The sequence below is a fragment of the Ostrinia nubilalis genome, chromosome 18 (genome assembly GCF_963855985.1).
Source record: "Ostrinia nubilalis chromosome 18, ilOstNubi1.1, whole genome shotgun sequence".
Classification (NCBI taxonomy): Eukaryota; Metazoa; Arthropoda; class Insecta; order Lepidoptera; family Crambidae; genus Ostrinia; species Ostrinia nubilalis.
Window position 1 is genome coordinate 8,026,211 of NC_087105.1, and position 19,689 is coordinate 8,045,899.

At 39.0% G+C, this 19,689-nt stretch overlaps 1 protein-coding gene across 1 annotated transcript in view; it reads right to left on the bottom strand.

Moving 5' to 3' along the window:
• The window catches only part of LOC135080809 (uncharacterized), a 158,094-nt gene that overhangs the window by 76,149 nt on the left and 62,256 nt on the right, over window positions 1–19,689 (bottom strand). The window contains exon 4 of the mRNA XM_063975531.1: window positions 6,760–6,968. Within this exon, the coding sequence (XP_063831601.1) occupies window positions 6,760–6,968 (209 nt within the window). The remainder of the gene's footprint in view (window positions 1–6,759; window positions 6,969–19,689) is intronic.

Genomic DNA, 19,689 nt, shown 5'->3' on the forward strand with positions numbered 1-19,689 from the left:
TAACCAAGCTATATTTCTGGCTTCGTTTGTAGTCCCTAGAGCCCTAACAATAACTTTTAATTAGATTTAAAGAAAGGTTTGATAGGAAGGAGGACTGCACTAAGGCTTTCTTGGCCTTGGCCGAAATGAAACACAACGCGGACGGTTGATATCTGGTTTATTACTGTTATGCTATTGCTATATGTATACAAGATTTACATAATGTACACAATTCAATGTGTCCAGTCCAATATGCCGTCGGTGTAGAGTGCCTACGGTGCACGTTCGTTCAGGGTTCATGGGCCAGTCGGCTAGCATGTTGTAGGTCGCGGTCGATGCTGACGTGCTCGTACAGTATCCTTGTGGGCAAGTGAGATTATATCCAATTCATCTTTTTCCTTGAGGGAAAAAATTTGCCCCCATTACCTTTTACCATTGTCGTTCTTATCGTTAAATCGCACAAAACTACACAGAACTCAACACAACATCTATCAAAATCAATTTTCATTTTCATTTTTGGTGCAACAGTCATCTTGACATTTACTTTTTTTAAGGCAAAGGAAATTACATTATGCCCCCAAACCACAGAGTACATAATAGTCCAAATATCTTTTTTGTCTTCAATAATAACCCAAAAATACAAAAAGACATCAGTTTTGATCAACTAGGTGTTTCTAGTGGCACTAAATTAATGACTGAGACGTTTGATGACTTTAATTAGGTTTTTATTTATGGCATACTTAGAATTGCTCTAGGGCCTTTGAGAAAGCTGCAGACATGTACATTCTCAATTATTTTGTTCTGCAGATGATAATCGTTATCTCAATTTTATTTATGAAGTTGGAGAAGCAGGTTCTCGAGAAAACTAGAAAAAAATGTTTATTACATAAAAATAAATTCTGATATTGATACTTTATTCTAAAACCTTTTTTATTATTCAAGTAGGTCAGACTAGTGGTATGTTATGAATAATATTCATTTTTAATTGTGTAAAAACTTTTTAACAGATCCTACTTACTATTTATTACATCGATTTTAAAAAACAGAAACGTCACAGTGACAAATTCGCGATGATCGCCGCTGCGTGCAGACGCTGCATAGATCGCCGCGACCAATGACAGGACGCGTTGATGTGAACACATCGCTACAAATTCATACACGCTGTCTGGTCGCCATCGCCATCGTCATCGTGCACGCTGGCTGCACGCGTTGGTCTGGTCTAACCTTTACTCACTCACATCACGAAATCTCAGAAACTACAAGTGCTACAAGTCTCAAATTTTGCATGGAGGTTCTTTTTACGCGCATACGAAGCCGCGGGCGGCCGCTATTTTAAAATAAAAATATTTTTCCGCATTCCCTTGTAACCGCATGCTGTAGATACTTCGTGACGCGCCCCATCACTCATTTATAGCGTGTTACAATCCATTGTAAGACGCTCGTACTTCGCATGGTAAGGATGTGGTTACACTGTAGTGTAGATAATGTGCGAAGATTAGACTTGACTTTGTGTAAAAATAATCCTTCAAAATCCACCGAGAGGTAGAAAAATTGAAGATTTTTAAATTCTTTTAACTAAGCTAATATTAAGGTGATTTGAAATATTTGTTATACCGACTTTGGGGGTTGTATGTAACGTGTATTTTAATGTTATATTTACAAACAATGGGGTAAATGTGTCCAGATGGCGGTCCGGTACAATATAATTAAAAAACGTCTTCTCAGGGGTTAAGATAACTATTTTAATACTTGTTTTTTTCCGAAAAAGGGAGTAGCTGTAAGCCAGTGAAATGTAAAATATTAACACAATAACTCAACAGCAGTAGCAACCAATCATGAAAATGTAAACGATAGTTACCCTTTGACGACAAGAAGGAAACAGCAGTCTCTATCAAAGTCAAATGCAATTTTCATGCATGAGTCTCCTTGCCTTTAAGATCAACACACTCCACCCACAGTGTAGCCTCAGCCTGCCATGCACTGCACAGTGTGGTCTGCCCCTTACTCAAACAACGTGATATATAGGCCGCCAGCGCGCCCTCTAGGCGATGACTTACGATCACACTGTTGCAACCCGCACTTAACTATTACATATCGCTCGCTTAGCTCGAGCTGGAAAAGCGAGCGGATGCTAAGCTGAGCGCAACACTATCATTATACAAATGCGGCCCGAACATGAATATTTAGGTCTTTGATCGGTAATCTTATCTATATATATAAAAGAAAGTCGTGTTAGTTACTCCACTTATAACTCAAGAACGGCTGAACCGATTTAGCTGAAAATTGTCAGGGAGGTAGTTTAGAGCCAGGAAAAGGACATAGGATACTTTTTATCCCGTTCGAAATTTAAAAAAAAAGTCTGCTTATTTATTGCCATTAAAAGGCGGAACAGAGTTCGCCGGGTCAGCTAGTGTATGATATTTGTAAGTTATGATGGAAGCCATTGTAACAATACAAAAAATTAAGCTGACTCTACATTAAATTTCCCGCAAAATATTATGTCCATCTTGTTTAACATTAGTTAAGTATCTAGGAAATGGAAATCATAACATACCAGTAAGTATTTCATAATATGCGGTCTCGAAGTCGGAAATATTTTTCATACAGCTTCTCTACTTTTTATCCTCTTTTAAATTATTTGCGACTAAAAATAACCAAATAGCATATTAAATATGTATTTTTCTTCTAGGTCTAATTGATGTGTATACTCAAATGCTTCAAAACGTGTGACTATATTATCAGACAGTGTTATTTTCATATTTACACATCCAATATAGATTGTATACGAGTAAGTTTACATCCTATTCAGAGTGCACCTAACCGAACGCGTATCCGCACATACAAATAGCGGAGCTTACTAAACGGGAACTAATAAAGTGAACTTGCATACAAATAAATAGGTTCCCACCAAAATTGCGAAGTGGAAAAACGAGTTCGGTGAATGCGGAATGGCCGGCCAACTTCGGTGATTGCCGTAATTTTAAACAGAGTTCAACTGCAGGACTTGCCTCCTGATGAGGTTTTTCGGTATTGAGGTACAGGTTTATTGATCAGTTTCTAATTAGCTTGTACCTCTTTAACACTCTCTGATATTGTGGTTTTAAATTGTAGTTTTGAGTAGTTCTTTGCTATGAGCAAGATTTGGGAATTGCTGTTACGTATTAATTGCAGAAATCTATTTGCCTGTGTGTTGTGTTTTCATTCCGAACCTAAGCTGTTATACCTACTAAATGGAGTTGTTAGCATTCTTAGTAAAATAAGGCTGAGATGCACCACCTAACTTAGGCCGTAACTTTGACGATAACGTTGTTTTTTGTATGGAGTTTGACAAGTTTTTGACGTTTGTTAAAGTTAAAGTAAGATGGTGCAACCCAGTTTAAGTATGATGTGTTTAATAAAGCCCACTTAAACTATTACCAAAAAAATCTTGGAAACAAATTACAGACTTTAAAAGTCAGTTTTCTTTTTCAACAAAAACGTAATTCAAAATGTTACTGACAACGTTACAAGCAAACTTCATAACGGTATTCCATAAAAATCCAAAAGAAAAACTATGCCTTGACTTCAGCAAACTTTATTTAAAGTTAGCATATTTCACATTCAGTTTTTGCTTGGCATTGGAGGATTTCATTTCTTATTTATCATTCACGAAGCGCATGCTTCGCCGTCGCTTTATTCAGTACGATTTACTTTCCATACATCTACATGCATTACTAAACAAACGCGGCGTAAATTTCAGCAGGAACTGACTGGTATTTCGAGGGGCTCGTTTACAATTTAAAATTCTGCGATAAACATATGTAGATAGGGGCTGGCATAATAAATTGTGGAGAAGGCAGGCCCGGTGGGGCACTAGGCCAGTTAATAAAATCACTTTGATAGCCGATGCCGTGCACTCCGCCAGTTACGTGGAAAGGATTACGTTTAAAGACCTTTGTTTATTAAAATACTCGTTTGGATACTCGTAAAAGGTTTATTACTGGAATTTACAGCGGAGGCACTCACAATATGTCTGTTGCAGGTTTAGAAATAATGGGTTTTGGAAGATTTCGGTATGTACCTGCAAATGAAATTGGTGTCAAGTAAGACACAGCTTCTTTAGAAACAGTTCATTCTAGACCTAAAGCCAACTTAGTTTTCAATTTCCAATTGGCTATAAATTAAGATTTTTACTAGTTTTGAAATCAATATTTAGTGAACTGAGTTCGCGACCTGAAGATCTCATTTGTACCCTTTGCCATACAAAATCAATCTCATTTTGACAGCTAATAAATCCATTAAGTTGCTGGTTGCTACCCTGTTATCGGTTTGATGGGGTATTGTCATATAATTTCCAACTAAATTCATTCGACAGTGTCAGTTATATCAAACAGCAAATATCACACCTTTAGTCGAAGAGAATCGAGACATTTTCGCTCAAACACTTTGCTTAGCCAAGTAATATCTTATTCAGCGTTTTGGCAAGAGCATCTTCTTTGCTCTAAGCCCCTTTGCCTTTCATAAATGAATTACATCCAAGATTTTGTGACAGTGATTTGGGAACCGTTTGAAGCAAAGGACCCAGTGCGGTCCCTTGTGGCACCCTGAAGGCCTTTGTTTTAGATTGACGGTGGTGAACATCTTGATGGTGTTTTTTGCCAAATTATTCCCTACTCCAACTGTCGTAGTGATGTTTTACTGCAGCAAAAACATTTTGCTCTATAATTCTCGTACTAAAGATAATTCGTGTTAGAACTCTTAGATATATCAAAATCTAATTAAGTTTGAGTTTAAGAAACTCCAGTTATGTGCTTAGCTATCGTATCGGAAATTACGGTTCAGCTATTTAGGTCACTGGAAAGTTTGAAAAAAAAAACTTTAAAAACGGCAAAGAAATTATTTCTATTACAGAAAGGAGTTGACTGAAGATAAGGATATTTTTGTTTCAGCCAGACAAGCTATGAGTCATAACGATGAAGACTTCAGAGCTCCTGTTTGACCCTAATTATGGCTTGATACATTTTCATGTGTGCGGTATCTTAGTAGGTATATCAAAGTTATAAATAAAGAAAGAGTGTTAGTAATCACGAATGGGTTAAATATTTGAGTTATTTACTATGCGGACTAGAATAACCAAACAGAATAGAATATCTACGGATTATGTGATACATTCGCGTCAGTGCTATGCAGGTAAGTTCAATAAGATGATACTTATTGATATTAATATTTGTATGAGTTTTCGCATTAGTTCAGACTAAACTTAAAAACTTGAACTAGTACTAATTTTTAATTTAGGAAATGGTAGAGGATCAATTAGGACAATTTGAAATTGGAAATCTTAAAGATGCACAAGATTTTGTTTAAAATTAGACAAAAATAGAAAACGAATTCTTCGAATTACGGAAAATCATTAAGCCCAATCACTTGATCTTTACTGAAATATAAACTGACTTTAATCTTTGGCGTTTCGTATCACTTTGCTAAAATATTGGTTGTTTACATCATTAAGTTTTATCCGCCATCACATTTTTACCGTCCATAATTCTGACGGGGGCCATAACGAGCCTTGCCCATGGTACGGCATTAAGGTTGCTAATAAAATCAGTTCCGTCTAATCGTTATGCCGTGGACTACATTATGTTTAGCATAAGGAATTTTTGTGTGAAAATTAAAATAGTATTTTTGGATATCCTCGATTACTATTGTATGTATAGGGAGTAGTAGGGAAGTTGGTAAAAGAGTAAAATAGTAAAACAAAAGAGTACGGCTTAATTTTGAATTTTTGATCTCATCTGATGGAAAGTTATGACCAGGCCGAAGGTGGAAGTTACACTCACAATATTTAACGACAGCGAAGAACTGTCTAACCTCCAACTGCTTAACAATACTTTTGACTTCGTGGTTATGGTCACAGATTAAGGTAAGATAGTGGTAGCCAGCCAGATAAGACTTAGAACAAGCCAATCAAACCGAGCAAGAAATTTGCTATCACTGGGAACCAAAACCCGAACCACTAGGAGAGACTTATCACAGACAACAGTACAGGTAAAACTACTTACAGCTCTAAAAGGTTCGATACTAAAATTTATGTTTGATTATGCTTTGTATAAACGCGCTCTATTAACCTAAGTGATCTATGCGTTGTAACTTGCCGGGAACGCCACGGCACTCCAAACGCGATATCGCAGTACATTATTGTAATAACACCACTCGGCGGTTCTTTGACGGCGGGGTCGTGTGTAACCTCTCATTTTCCTTACCGAAATTCAAAGGAGTTCTAACAAAGCTTTGTTTTGCATCCCTCCACGAAAGCCTGAAAGGCTGGCTTTTTAGATAAGGTTCTCTTATAAATTTCCAGCATAGAACAGACGTGGAAGAAGTTTTTTCTGTGTGAGAATGCGAGCAGATGGCGCGGTTCTCATTCTAGTGGGAGGGTCGGAAGTTATTTGCAGAATCGTTTCACTCGTTAGCCGCAGTTTTGGGCGTAATGAATAGAATTTGTATGACGTCGGCTGATTCGAGTTTAATAAGATTCCAACGGGTTTTGATAATGGCATTTAGGGACCTGTATGCAAGTGGTTTGGGATTTTATGTGGCGGTTGTTACTTGGTAAACATGATTTGTTTAGATTTTTGTTTATTTGTAGTTGGTAAGTTGAAGTTAACCTTACTTGATGAGCTAGTGACTGTAACTCTAACTAAAATCCTTGATAACAAACTTTGTGGCTATAAGGTTCAAAATCGGTTAAATTTGTGACACGTATATGATACGACAAAGAATATCTATTAATTCTTAACTCACCAATAACAGCGAGGCGGATCTGGAAGTTTCTGGTCGGCGAGTTCTTGAAGTCGACTCTACACCGGTACACGCCCTCATCATCCAACTGCACCGTGTCCAGGGTCAGAGAAGCCGGCCGGGCCACGGTCGCAAAGTAGGCCCGCGGACCAAACGCGTTGGGGTCCGACCACTGCAGCGCCTTGTTGAACGACCGGCCCCGAACGTCGAAACTGGAAAAATAACTGAATATAAGACACACATTTCTATAACAAACATTTTACGGGGTCTGACTACAGGGCCTTGTTGAATGACCGGCTCTGAACATATTAAACTGAAAAAGCAACCCAAATTCACTCACTATAAGACACAGATTGCTATAACAAACATTTTACTTTTACAACCCGCAACTGCAAACAACCGTTTTATAGTTCCGTCAATTTTTGCTCCACTCTAATATTTAGGTGGACTGTAGTTTCGTGAAACATGGAATATATTTGCAGCAATTCACGTTCTTTATTTCGCATTGCTCAAGGTTCTTGGAGAACAAAATATTTGAATTAAAACTTTTTATTGTTGCTTGTATTACATTTCCGAGTTATTTACCTTGAACAAAGCTTCAGTGTATTTTAATAATAGCTTGCTGCGCTTTTGCATACAAAATAGAAAGTTCGTCTAATGGATTCCAATTTTAACAAGTGTCGTCTTTTAATATCTCACGTATCTATCTGTAAAGAATGAAAATAAAAATATTACGCTTTAGTCTAAAAGAGGAGTGATAGATAACATTTTATATCCATTAGATGATGTTACAGATTTAGCTACACTCACAAAATCCACCAGTTATTAAAATTGTGTACCACAATAATCCGCGAAATATAAATAGTTCCCTAAGGCTTACAGAAACTATTTTGCATATGAGCCCATTACAGGGTTAATAATACCAAACTGGCTGTACTGCTATAAATTAAAATCTAAATGATTACAAGTTATAACCCGGTCCAGTTAACTGCGCACCTGGCTGCCGTGACGTCACATCGACGCTCTGATCCTGGGAGGGCCAGTCGCATTCCAGCGAGGTGCTCAGTGAGCTCGATCGGGTTGTATCACAGATCACAGAAACTAAGGGGAGATGTGACAAGGGGGTGGGGCCGGTGTTGCAGCGTTGCAGCAATATGCCCAAAAACAGAACATATTGCTGCAGACGTCATAATGTAAACAGTTTACATTGCTTGCGTATACCGCAGTGGTTAATGAACACTTAATTTGATTACTTTGTTTGTGTCAATTTCGAATGCGACACTGAGTTTCGAACTCAGCGCATTAGTTGGCATCAGTGTGCCTACCATGAGTTTACGTTAGGTGTGCTCGCTAGCGACTGCGTAAAAAAATGACATTTAGATGTATGACATATTGTGCAGCGCCCCTAGCGGCTACTTTCAAGAAATAAAATCTTCATAGAATCTTTTGACGTATTCGCTAGCGAGCTCACCTAACGTAAACTCATGGTAGGCACACAGATCTCTTTTATAACTCTATGGGTTGTATAGTCTTTTGGAAGTCATTGGAAGGTAATGCCTAAATTATTGTAGCAGACGTTCTGAAGCGAACTTTAAAGTGCTTTAGAAAATAACTTTAGTTTTATAAGTTACACTGGTACTTAGACGAGAATTCGATTACTCATTGAAAATATTTGGCGAACAATAAGTAACAAGATTTTAGATTATGGTCAAGTTTTGGAACTTTTAAGCGTCTCGCACAGTTGGCGCTTTATGATTTTTTCCCGACTACGCTTGTGTTTTTTGTATGTTTTACAGTAAAAGGTCGCGGGAAGAACCTGGATGCGGGCAGTGCAGGACCGTACATTGTGGAAAACCTTGGAGGAGGCCTTTGTCCAGCAACGGACGTCATTTGGCTAAAACGAACGAACGAACAGTAAAATATTTTATACTGAAAGGTATCACAAAAAATAAGGAAATAAATGGTCCGAGCGGTAGCAAACGGTATACTACGAGTATATCCATCGCCGATAGAAACATCTTGAAAACTAACCCCTTTTCGCAGACTTACGACGTCACATTAGTAGCGGGTCTGAATCACAAATTGCCGTCGACGGGTCGTGGTGGCCGCCGAGGCGCCGTGCACCATTAATCATGGCGCTCTTCAGCAAAAAGACCTCATGAGATTGGGATCAATGGGAACTAGTTAGAAGTAGAGTTGACTAGTTACGGATGGATGGAGACTAGTTTCTATTTTTTTTCATAGTCTTCACCTTAGTATTTAGGTGACGTATAGACTTAATATTGCTATCAAACGATATTGATCGATGGTGACTAAAATTTTTAAGGGATTCTTGCAAATTGGATTGTACGACCTTCAGAAACCTTCAGTCTTGTAAAACGGCATGGCTGAAAATGTCTGTGCTTTATATTCAGCCGCATAAGGAACCGATTTCACGAGTATGGCTATCATCTAAAGAGTTTCTTACTTTAAATCATATAAACATCGAGAAAACTTTACAATAATGGCGATGTTATGAATACAACTATTCAAATAGAAACCCACGTCATAGCAATACAAGAAAGAATAGCTGGAACAATGATATTAATAATTCATTCGATGCTATCCCAGAATTCCTACGGCGATTCTAAGTGAGCTCTGCTGTTTGCACAAACATAACTTGCGTCAATACGACTTGAATATTGGATAATTTGTTTGACTGTAAACATTAATTTGAGCTCAAACATTACGTGAGCATCTTTGAATTTACATTTTGGTGTACGGAACGAACTTATCAACGTTCTGTAGCTTTACCATGAGTTTACATTAAACGAATTCGTTAGGGTGCGTCAAAAAATCTGTGACTTTTAGTTCAATAGTTACCACTAGTCTTGAGGCTCTGTACAGTCTGTCTTATATTTTATTAAGCAGTCGCTAGCGAGTACGTTTACCTTTAAATAAGCTCATTACTAGTACCTACGTCAATTCAAGGAAAAATTTGTCGAGTAAAATAATGAGGGTTTCCAAAAAGATTCACCCTTTGTCATAAGATTTTCTATTTCAGTTTATACAACATTTTCTGCAAAAGGGTTTTTTATAAAGCGCTTTTACATGTCCCAGAATAACTATAACCTTGCTTCGGGACAATAAGTAAGTCAGTTCTGAGAAGAACTCAGCTTTACCCTTGTAGTGGGACTTAGACTTTCGTACTTCTTCTATTGTTTGGGTGAGGTCATAACCCTACTTAATGAACCGTCGTAGATGTCTGGCTTTTTATGCCCCAGTATAGGTTTTAAAGAGTAGTTAGTTGTATTAATAAGTTCTTTTACAGATTAAAATGTTACGTCTTACGACAGCCTGTTATCAAATTTATTTGTTTTTTCATTCTCGTGTAAAATTGTTTTTATTGTCTGTTGTAGATCTATCTCTAGATAAATACATCCACGATTTTTATTATTTTAAAAGTCATGACTACGATTTTAGTAAGTTGCCGGATCCTTTGAATGTCAGTCTAATGTACTAATTTAAAGGTAAAGGTAACTGATATATGTGTACTCTTAACGCGTTATATTTTTGTAAAATAGCACCATTACATAACTAACGGGAGCTTAGTTCGCTGACATTCCTATTTATCGTATCTAGAACGTGCTTCAGTACATTAAGGATGTCCCAAATTCGCTCGGCAAAAGCTAAAGATTGCTTGCTGTCGCTCTGACGCTTAGCGGAACTGCCACGAGGATTTATTAAATGCAACTTCTAATAGACGGGTTAAAGTCTTAACTGTGTAGGTATATCTAAATACATTGATATATTTATGAGTTTCACACCATGATTAATTGGTCATGGACTTAACAATCCGTAATTCAATACTAGACACACAAGTTTTTAAATATATTTTACTGCTAATGATTTAAATGCGAAAGTAACTCTGTGTTTTATATGACGCTTAAACCAATGAACCGTTTTAGATAAAGGTAGGGAGTTTGAAACCCAGGGAAAACATGGGATAGTTTTTATCCTGGTTTTTGAAATGCGACACGTGCGCGATAGTCTTTCAGTGACCATTGAATCTCAAGCAAGCTATTTTCTAGATATTTCTACAAGCTCATAATTCCTCTAACTCAAAGGTAAGTACGTCTATTACAGCCTAGAGAACTCGGCTAAAGTATTAATTGAGGTGACCGTAACACCTGCTACAATACGAAATCTTGTTAGAAAATTGTTCAGGCATGTGGCGAGTTGAGGCCGAGAACATAATTTCAATGCTTACATTGATATAAATACATTATAGGTGAGTAAGTTTTTGTCATAATGATTAATAAAGTGGGTTTTCTTTATTTTTTTTAGTTATGGGCGTTTCAGTCTAATCACGTCCACTGCTGGACAAAAGCCGCTCCCAAGGCTTTCCATAACAATCGGTCCTGCGCTGCCCGCATCCAGGCTATTCCCGCGACCTTCACCAGATTGTCGGTCTACCTAGTAGGAAGCCTGCCCACGCTACGTCTTTGTAACTCGAGAACTTTTCTGCCCCAACGGCCATCGTCTCTACGAGCTATGTGCCCTGCCCACTGCCACTTGATTTTAGCAATTCTGCGACAGCAAATCAAGCTACTCGTACTCGTAGACACTTCATCTTCATCAGCCTAAAAACTAAAAATAATAATATATCTACTGTGGCCCCTAGCGAACACTTTAGAGCCTTTGTTACGCTCAATCGCCTCTTTAATACGATCTGTATTAAATTGGCGTAGATCGCGAGTCAAAGACTTGGAGATCTGTCTGTTAAGATGCCGATACTGAGCAGCATCTTCAGAGGACTGCAGAACCAAGTTTCGTCTCTCTTCCATAAGTTTATTGGTGAGGTCAGAGATCTTTTTGGTTCCTTTTGGACGACGGGTTTTAAAGAACTTAGACCCAGTCGTTTGGACAATTTCCACGAACCTGTCATTGTATTCGTCCACATTTTCGCAGTCTCCTAGGCATTCGAAACGATTTTGCAACTCGAGCTGAAAGCTTTCGGGGTTTTGGAGTTGGATGGGCGCTGGGCGGAGCGTAGACTTCATCAGTCGACGCCTCTCGAGCTTGGGTCTGATATTCAATGTGCCTCTTACCATTCGGTGATCGCTTCCTGTTTTGACCGAGTTGATCACAGAGACATCATTGAATATATGCTTCTTCGTCGACAAGATGAAGTCGATCTCATTTTTTATAGCGCCATTGGGATGCAGCCATGTCCACTTTCGCTGTTTTGGCTTCCTGAAGAAGGAGTTCATCATAAAGAGGCCCTCCCTCTCCATAAAGCCAGCCAGCAGTTGGCCACGTGCGTTCCTCTCTCCATACCCAAATTGCCCCACTTTCAGCTCATTATCGCTTCGTCTACCCAGCTTCGCGTTGAAGTCCCCCATCACAACGGTAAAATGGGACCGGGAGCTATGTATGGCTCTGGAAATATCCTCATACATAGTCTCCACTTCGTCGTCGGGGTGTTCCGTGGTCGGTGCGTATACCTGTATGACCTTCAGCGAATACCGTTTGGTGATTCTGAGTATAAGGTACGCTACCCTCGCCGAAACACTCTCGATCTGGACCACGTTGTTGACAAGGGACTTGTGGACGATAAACCCGACACCACCCTGGGACTGCTGGTCGCCCTCCCGGAAATAGAGCAGGTTTCCGGATTTCAGGATTATGGTGTCCTCCCCCTCTCTTCGGACTTCGCATAATCCTACGATATCCCACCGCAACCTGCTCAGTTATTCCTCGAGTTCGGCGAGCCTCACGTCAGTCCGCAGCGTGCGAGTGTTAAATGTTGCCAGGGCCAGAGGTCGTCGGGGTTGGTAGCCTGTCGGTACCCGTTGATTCTTAGCACCCCTCGCCCCACCGTTACCGTGACCGCTACCGTGGCCCGGGATAGTGGGGCCGCCGGGGACTAGGGGCCGTGTTTTTTTGTTCCTCTCCATGGGGGGGATTTGCCTTAATCGCCACGCTTGGCAGGCGGGTTGGCGATCGCAGTTTTTTATAAGGTTTCGCACGCAGACGCTGCTGCCCGTCCGGTGCTGCAGGGATTTTGTCGCCTCTTACGACACGCCTCCTGTTGGCGGTGGGGAAGAGTATTCTTTATGGCCGTCCCCACACGGCACTCTCACACGTCTGTTGGCCAAAGTCAACTGACCAAGCTTAAGACCGAGGATGGCAGAGACATCTCGTCGGGGCCTGAGTTATTGGAAGAGGTTGAGAAGTTCTACGGACAATTATACACGAGTGTACGTACACCTGTCACAAATCTAGCCGAAGACCCAAGAGCTAGACTGACCCGACACTACACCGAAGATATCCCGGACGTCAGCCTGTACGAGATTAGAATGGCTCTCAAACAGCTGAAAAACAACAAGGCACCGGGTGATGATGGAATCACGGCTGAGCTTCTGAAAGCAGGCGGAACGCCGGTACTAAAGGCTCTTCAGAGGCTGTTCGATTCCGTCATACTTGAGGGAAAAACGCCTACGGCATGGCACAGAAGTGTGGTGATACTTTTTTTCAAAAAAGGCGACAAAACCTTGTTGAAAAATTATAGACCCATCTCACTTCTGAGCCATGTCTACAAGCTGTTTTCGAGAGTCATTACGAATCGTCTCGCTCGCAGGCTCGACGACTTCCAGCCTCCCGAACAAGCCGGTTTCCGAAAAGGCTTTAGTACAATAGACCACATACATACGCTACGGCAGATTATACAGAAGACCGAGGAGTATAATCAGCCACTTTGTCTGGCGTTTGTGGACTATGAAAAAGCCTTCGACTCGATCGAGACCTGGGCAGTGCTACAGTCTCTCCAACGGTGCCAAATTGACTATAGATACATCGAAGCGCTGAAGGGCTTGTACGAAAACGCCACAATGTCGGTCCGCCTCCAGGATCAGAACTCGAAACCTATCCAGTTGCAGCGAGGGGTGAGACAGGGAGATGTCATATCTCCGAAACTGTTCACCACCGCCCTGGAAGATGTTTTCAAGCTTCTGGACTGGAGTGGATTCGGCATAAATATCAACGGCGAGTATATCACCCACCTTCGTTTCGCGGACGATATCGTAGTCATGGCTGAGACCGTGGAGGACCTAAACACAATGCTCGATGGCCTCAGTAGAGCCTCTCAACAAGTGGGTCTTAAAATGAACATGGACAAGACAAAAATTATGTCAAATGCCCGTGTTGTACCCACTCCTCTGAAGGTTGGAGACACTACACTCGAAGTTGTTGACAATTATGTATACCTGGGACAAACAGTCCAGTTAGGTAGGTCCAACTTCGAGAAAGAGGTTAATCGTCGAATCCAACTCGGCTGGGCAGCGTTCGGGAAGCTTCGCGAAATTCTCACGTCCGAAATACCGCAGTGTCTCAAGTCAAAAGTATTTGACCAGTGTGTGTTGCCAGTGATGGTGTATGGCTCTGAGACGTGGTCGCTTACTATGGGCCTCATAAGAAGGCTCAAGGTCACCCAAAGAGCGATGGAGCGTGCTATGCTCGGAGTTTCCCTGCGTGATCGAATCAGAAATGAGGAGATCCGTAGGAGAACCAGAGTGACTGACATAGCCCGCAGAATCGCTAAAATCAAGTGGCAGTGGGCGGGGCACATAGCTCGAAGAGCTGATGGCCGCTGGGGCAGAAAAGTTCTTGAGTGGCGACCACGAGCTGGAAGACGTAGCGTGGGCAGGCCTCCCACTAGGTGGACCGACGATCTGGTGAAGGTCGCGGGAAGTACCTGGATGCAAGCGGCGCAGGACCGGTCTTTGTGGAAATCCTTGGGGGAGGCCTTTGTCCAGCAGTGGACGTCTTTCGGCTGAAACGACGAACGATCTACTGTGGCCTCATTTAGCGAAGGACAGACTAAAGAAGAAAAATTCCAAGTTAAAATGTAAGTCTTGTAATAGTTGTTTAGTGTTAGCGCACACCGAAGTGCCTGCGCCATTAATCACGCTCGTCGTTTGCCTCCATTATTACGACGACGGCTCTTAAATATCTATCCAAAGACGCGATGGAACGTCTAGCGATAGTGGCAAAAAAGCGGGGTTACTTCGAAAAACGTTATCCGAAGTTTCGAATGTTGCCGTCCTTTTCCCCCAAAGCTGATGCCAGAATGAGCGACGGTGACAGATAGATCCGGAACTACGTTAACAGCGTTTCGGATTCGCCCTGAATGAAGATATCTTTGCTTTTTCCGCGGCTGAATTTGGGGCGGGCAGACAGCGGTGCATCAAACTTCACATTATAGCGATATTATGTAGTTATTATACAATATTTAGCTACGTACGTTTGATATTCTGTCGACTCTTATTAATTAAGTTTTAAAAGATTATTGGACTCTTTGTCACAGAAAAAACAGATAACACTGAATAAAAAGTATGAGTACCATAATATAAAAAAATCTGTCGAGCCTAATATTGAATATGATGATCAAAAGGGTTCATTGTTCGAATTGAAAACAATGTGCGTGATAACGAAGCCGCAGTAACGTATATATTTTTATGTCCGCGCGTCCAGCCTGTATCCAATTATGATGTTAACGATGTAATCAGATAACATTATACTGTACGCACATGATCACGTTTTTAACTGACGACAAAAAAGGAGCAATTTTTCAATTCATCTGTATGTGTCTGTAATGTATGTCACCGTAGCATTCCCATAAGTGTATAGTGATTTCAGTATGTTAGCGCAGCATTTTGACAATGGTTTATAAAATAATATCGTTTATTGCTATAATAAACTATCAAGTTTATTATCCCGAATCGATACAATTTAAATTTTATCAAAATTGGTTTATTTGGATTCAGTTATTTTTTTTTGTCTTTAATCGCAAAGGTCTTTGACCGAACAACAACTCTTGACGTAATAAAGTGAAAGATAATTCCCGCCAATTCGCAAAAAGACTTTCGTTACAACTTTTTAATTCTTCTATTACGAGGCGAAGGCACGCAACGCATTCAGCCAGAAACGTGGAACTTGTTTGTTGTTTTGGTTAGCAGTCTTTTGTTTTTATCTGGTTTGAAAAAAACTTCTGCCATTTTTCTGCTGTTTATAAAAATATTTTGCATCATACAACAAATATTTTGGATTCGTTTTTAAAAATGGGATGGTCCATAAGTTAAAAATAAAGCATTTTTATGTATGTACTTATCGTTTCAAACCATGAAATTAAATGAGAGTTACGAAGTTCACGATTGTTATTTAAACTAAATAGTTAATATTAAATCGTTCAACGAATTCCTAACTATTCCGGTTATAAAATCTGCTAAATGAAACCAGCAAAAATCTGTTAAATCTTTTCACCTGCAAACATTTAACAAATAAATAATTCTACCTGAAATGCAGCATTTGAGCTAGCATAATCCACAAAAATACAATTCCGAGAATTTTATTTAGCTTAAAAACCTACATCATTGCACTATCATAAAAAAACTAGACATAACGCGCATTTCTAGTGAAAATTATAGCTCTATTACAGGACATCCCCAAACATTGAATTTGGGTAAACAACGTTTATTTTAACGCTGACAACCGTCAACCAGCGGCTGGGTGTAACATAATTACCGCTGGTCAGCCGCCCCTGAGAATGAACCGCATGAACTGGAATTAACTGAGTTGTAGTGGAACTGTAATGACTGTAATGCTATGGAATGCACCGGTTAGGCTGCGGCCACACGAACCTTTGTACAGCCTTATGGACATCGGCACATCAAGCTTTATACTGTGGCATCGTTTGCAGTTGTAACAGGTGTGAGTTTTCAAATAGTATGACGTGCTAGCGCATGATCTCAGGCTGTTCTAGTTTGATGTCAAATTATTGGTATAATATCAGTAAATAAGTCAGATAATAGGTAAAACATATTGCAACCGTTTTGGACTTTGGACATTATCGTCTTGATTTAACCTGATTGCCCGAAAAATAATATGATAGTTAAATTGAGATAGAGTCGATCTTTATTAATGGACTATGCGCCTTGTGCAAAGGAAATTACAGACACTATTTGCCTGCATCTTATATGTAGCTTATACGCTTCTTAAATATCATCCTAATGGGATACGTATGAGTATGTTAGTTAGCAATAATTCCAATACGCAGAAAATACGAAATTATTTCCTGTTACGAATAGGTACTCGTACTATCTCATATTTCATATTTTCCTTTAATTAATCCAAAAAGACATAATCTAATACGAAAAATAAACGTTATTAATTTGTTGTTAGACTTAAGGACTTCCTGGTTAATAGATGTGTCTATGACTATGTATATTTTGCTTATTGGCTTATCTCAATAACCATACTAATTTGTGTCATAGGGATGTTTCCTGGGTCAAAAAGCAAGAGTTTTAATTAGTCCGTCAGTTAACTTATCAAAAAATACTCTACATGTATTTTTCACTTTTTCAAACTAATGATAATTTAAAGAGATAAAGCGCGCCAAAGTTCATAAGAAGAGGCCCGTGACGTCAATGCTTGCATAAAAGTGCCGCACGTTGTGACGTCGTGCGGAACTTCAACGCACCATAACTATGTAATTATTTGTTAGATTGACAAATAAAAATATATGTGTCCAATATTTTTTGATATTGATCATGACGGACTAAAAAAATTTTTTTAGGAAACTAGCCTATTATCGTTATCTGAATATTTACGGGAAAACAAATACTGTTTATTTGTAACAGAAAATATCACATAGAAAGAGCGAAATTTCGAAATTGCTGACAGGCAAAGATAGTGTAATATGTCACCTATAAAGAGATAAAAATTCAAACATAATATCCAACCAATTTGTCATACATTCATTGTGTACTTTAACACAGCCAGTGTTATCATACTGAGAAAGATCCGTGGTAACACAAAGTCTAAAACCGTTTAACAGATTCTGTGCAGCCGAATAGAAGTCTCATGACGGGCTAGATTGCGCGCCGTGAAAAATCTTATCGATGATTTTAGACGACAAATGTATGGGCTTATCACGTAAAATCGATAAAATGGCGTGATAAACGCTTATCGCGGCGCGCATCTTAGTCCTAATGACTTCTATTTTTATAGTATAGTGGGTATACCTTGATCCTCGACCGAGGAGCCATAGTTAAAGTAAGATGCAAAGTTGCCATTGTTTCAATATAGCGGTCTGTTTCCTTACCAGATGGAGAACTTGGACGGGACTTGCTTCACACAAAATCGATACCGGCAATGAGTTACCGATTAGGCAGCGTGCCAGGAGATGCCGTTCGTGAAAAAAGTTGAGGACATGATTGAGAAGATGAAGAAGAATAATGGAACTTTTAATGGACTCATGCTGTTGGCCCAAGTAGCCTAGGCACTATAGCGGAAGGTCGAAGGCACTTAGCCTGCTAGCAATCACGTAGTGACCAGTTTGGACTAGTTCGTTTGGGCCAATGATGGTTGAAAAGCATTACAGAGTCGCCAGAAAATTGAAAAGAAAGACATTTGTCAGATACTGGTTGAGATTTTGCGGTTATGTAGCTTTTACAACAGAAAACATAAGGTTTATTTCGAGGGAAGAAGAAAGCACGGACATTACATTAGGCTATACCGGGGTATCTAAAATAGCCATTTTGTAACCAAAATGTACTCTTTCCTAAAAAATCGTATTACTGAAAGTACAGTCACGGAATGAAAAGGTTCGTCAGTTTTCAAATTGAATCCTTCAACGAATCGCGAGCACATATTACCTTTTGAAACTATGTTACAGAATAATCTCGAGTTAGAAAAAATAATCTTTAACTGTTCGTCAGTAAAGTTCAAAATATTCAGATCAAAGTTGTTTGACGATTTATCTTGTCAAGAAGATTATTATGATTGATAAACTAAAACCTTCTTGTTGGTTCAACCTGCCATTATTATTTCTATTAAATAAAAAAAACTATTGTCAATTGGTCAATGTCATCATTGCATTGCACTGATGGGATAGAAAAATAAACAAGCAAACCTTATTCGTTAGCAAACGTCATATTTATTTAAATGTTAGCAGCACTGTTTTCTTGCACTGTTATGTTGGCAGGTTTGACTCTTACAGTACCTAGTGCAAGCAAAAACCTACACTAAGGTCGTCACCTTCAACCTTTTCATTCCGCGACTGTACAAAACATTTCTAATTCGCGATTCGACCTAAAATCTGTTTTACTTTCATACAGGGACAATAATTATAGTTTGCGCATCATTTAAATGATTAACAAAATAACAAACTCTGTTCATTCAGGATTTCAGGCACAATAATATGTGTTATTTAATAAATGAAGTGCCTAATGACATGAAATTATTTGGCATTTTAATCAATAATTAATCATTTGTTTAACTTCATTCATAACTAATGATATAATAACATTTCAGTGATAAATGACTGAATGAATTTACTTTTGGCGTCACCTGGATTATTTAGTTAGGATGAATAAATATACTATTCATTAATAATATAAATAATAATAATTTACCTGGAACGCTTACAAATAATACGAGCACGAGTTTTGTTTACAACATAAATAAATAAAACATGTTTTTGTAAGTCCCACGTTTGTTGTTACTGAATTAATTGTACAATTACCTGGAATATTTTAAAAAAAATGAATTTATATGACCAAAAAAAAAGTATACCTATGCAAACTCGAATAATGTAAAGTTTTGACACAGTTGATGTTAAACTTAATATCAGAGGAAAAAAAATCTATCGGATAAAATGTTAATTTTGTAGTTAATGTTTTGTCGAAGGTACAAGTAATGTAGGATGATAGTTATCATACAAAAAGTCAGGGACGCTTGGAGAGCTCAACAAAGCTTGAGGACAAAAAATAGTGAGTAAGTATCATTATAATTTAACTAGAATTCCCTTTTCTTTGTAAAGGAGACCTTAATTCACACATTCAATAGGTCAGTACAAATCATTCAGCTGTGATGCTGCTGAAAATATTTAAC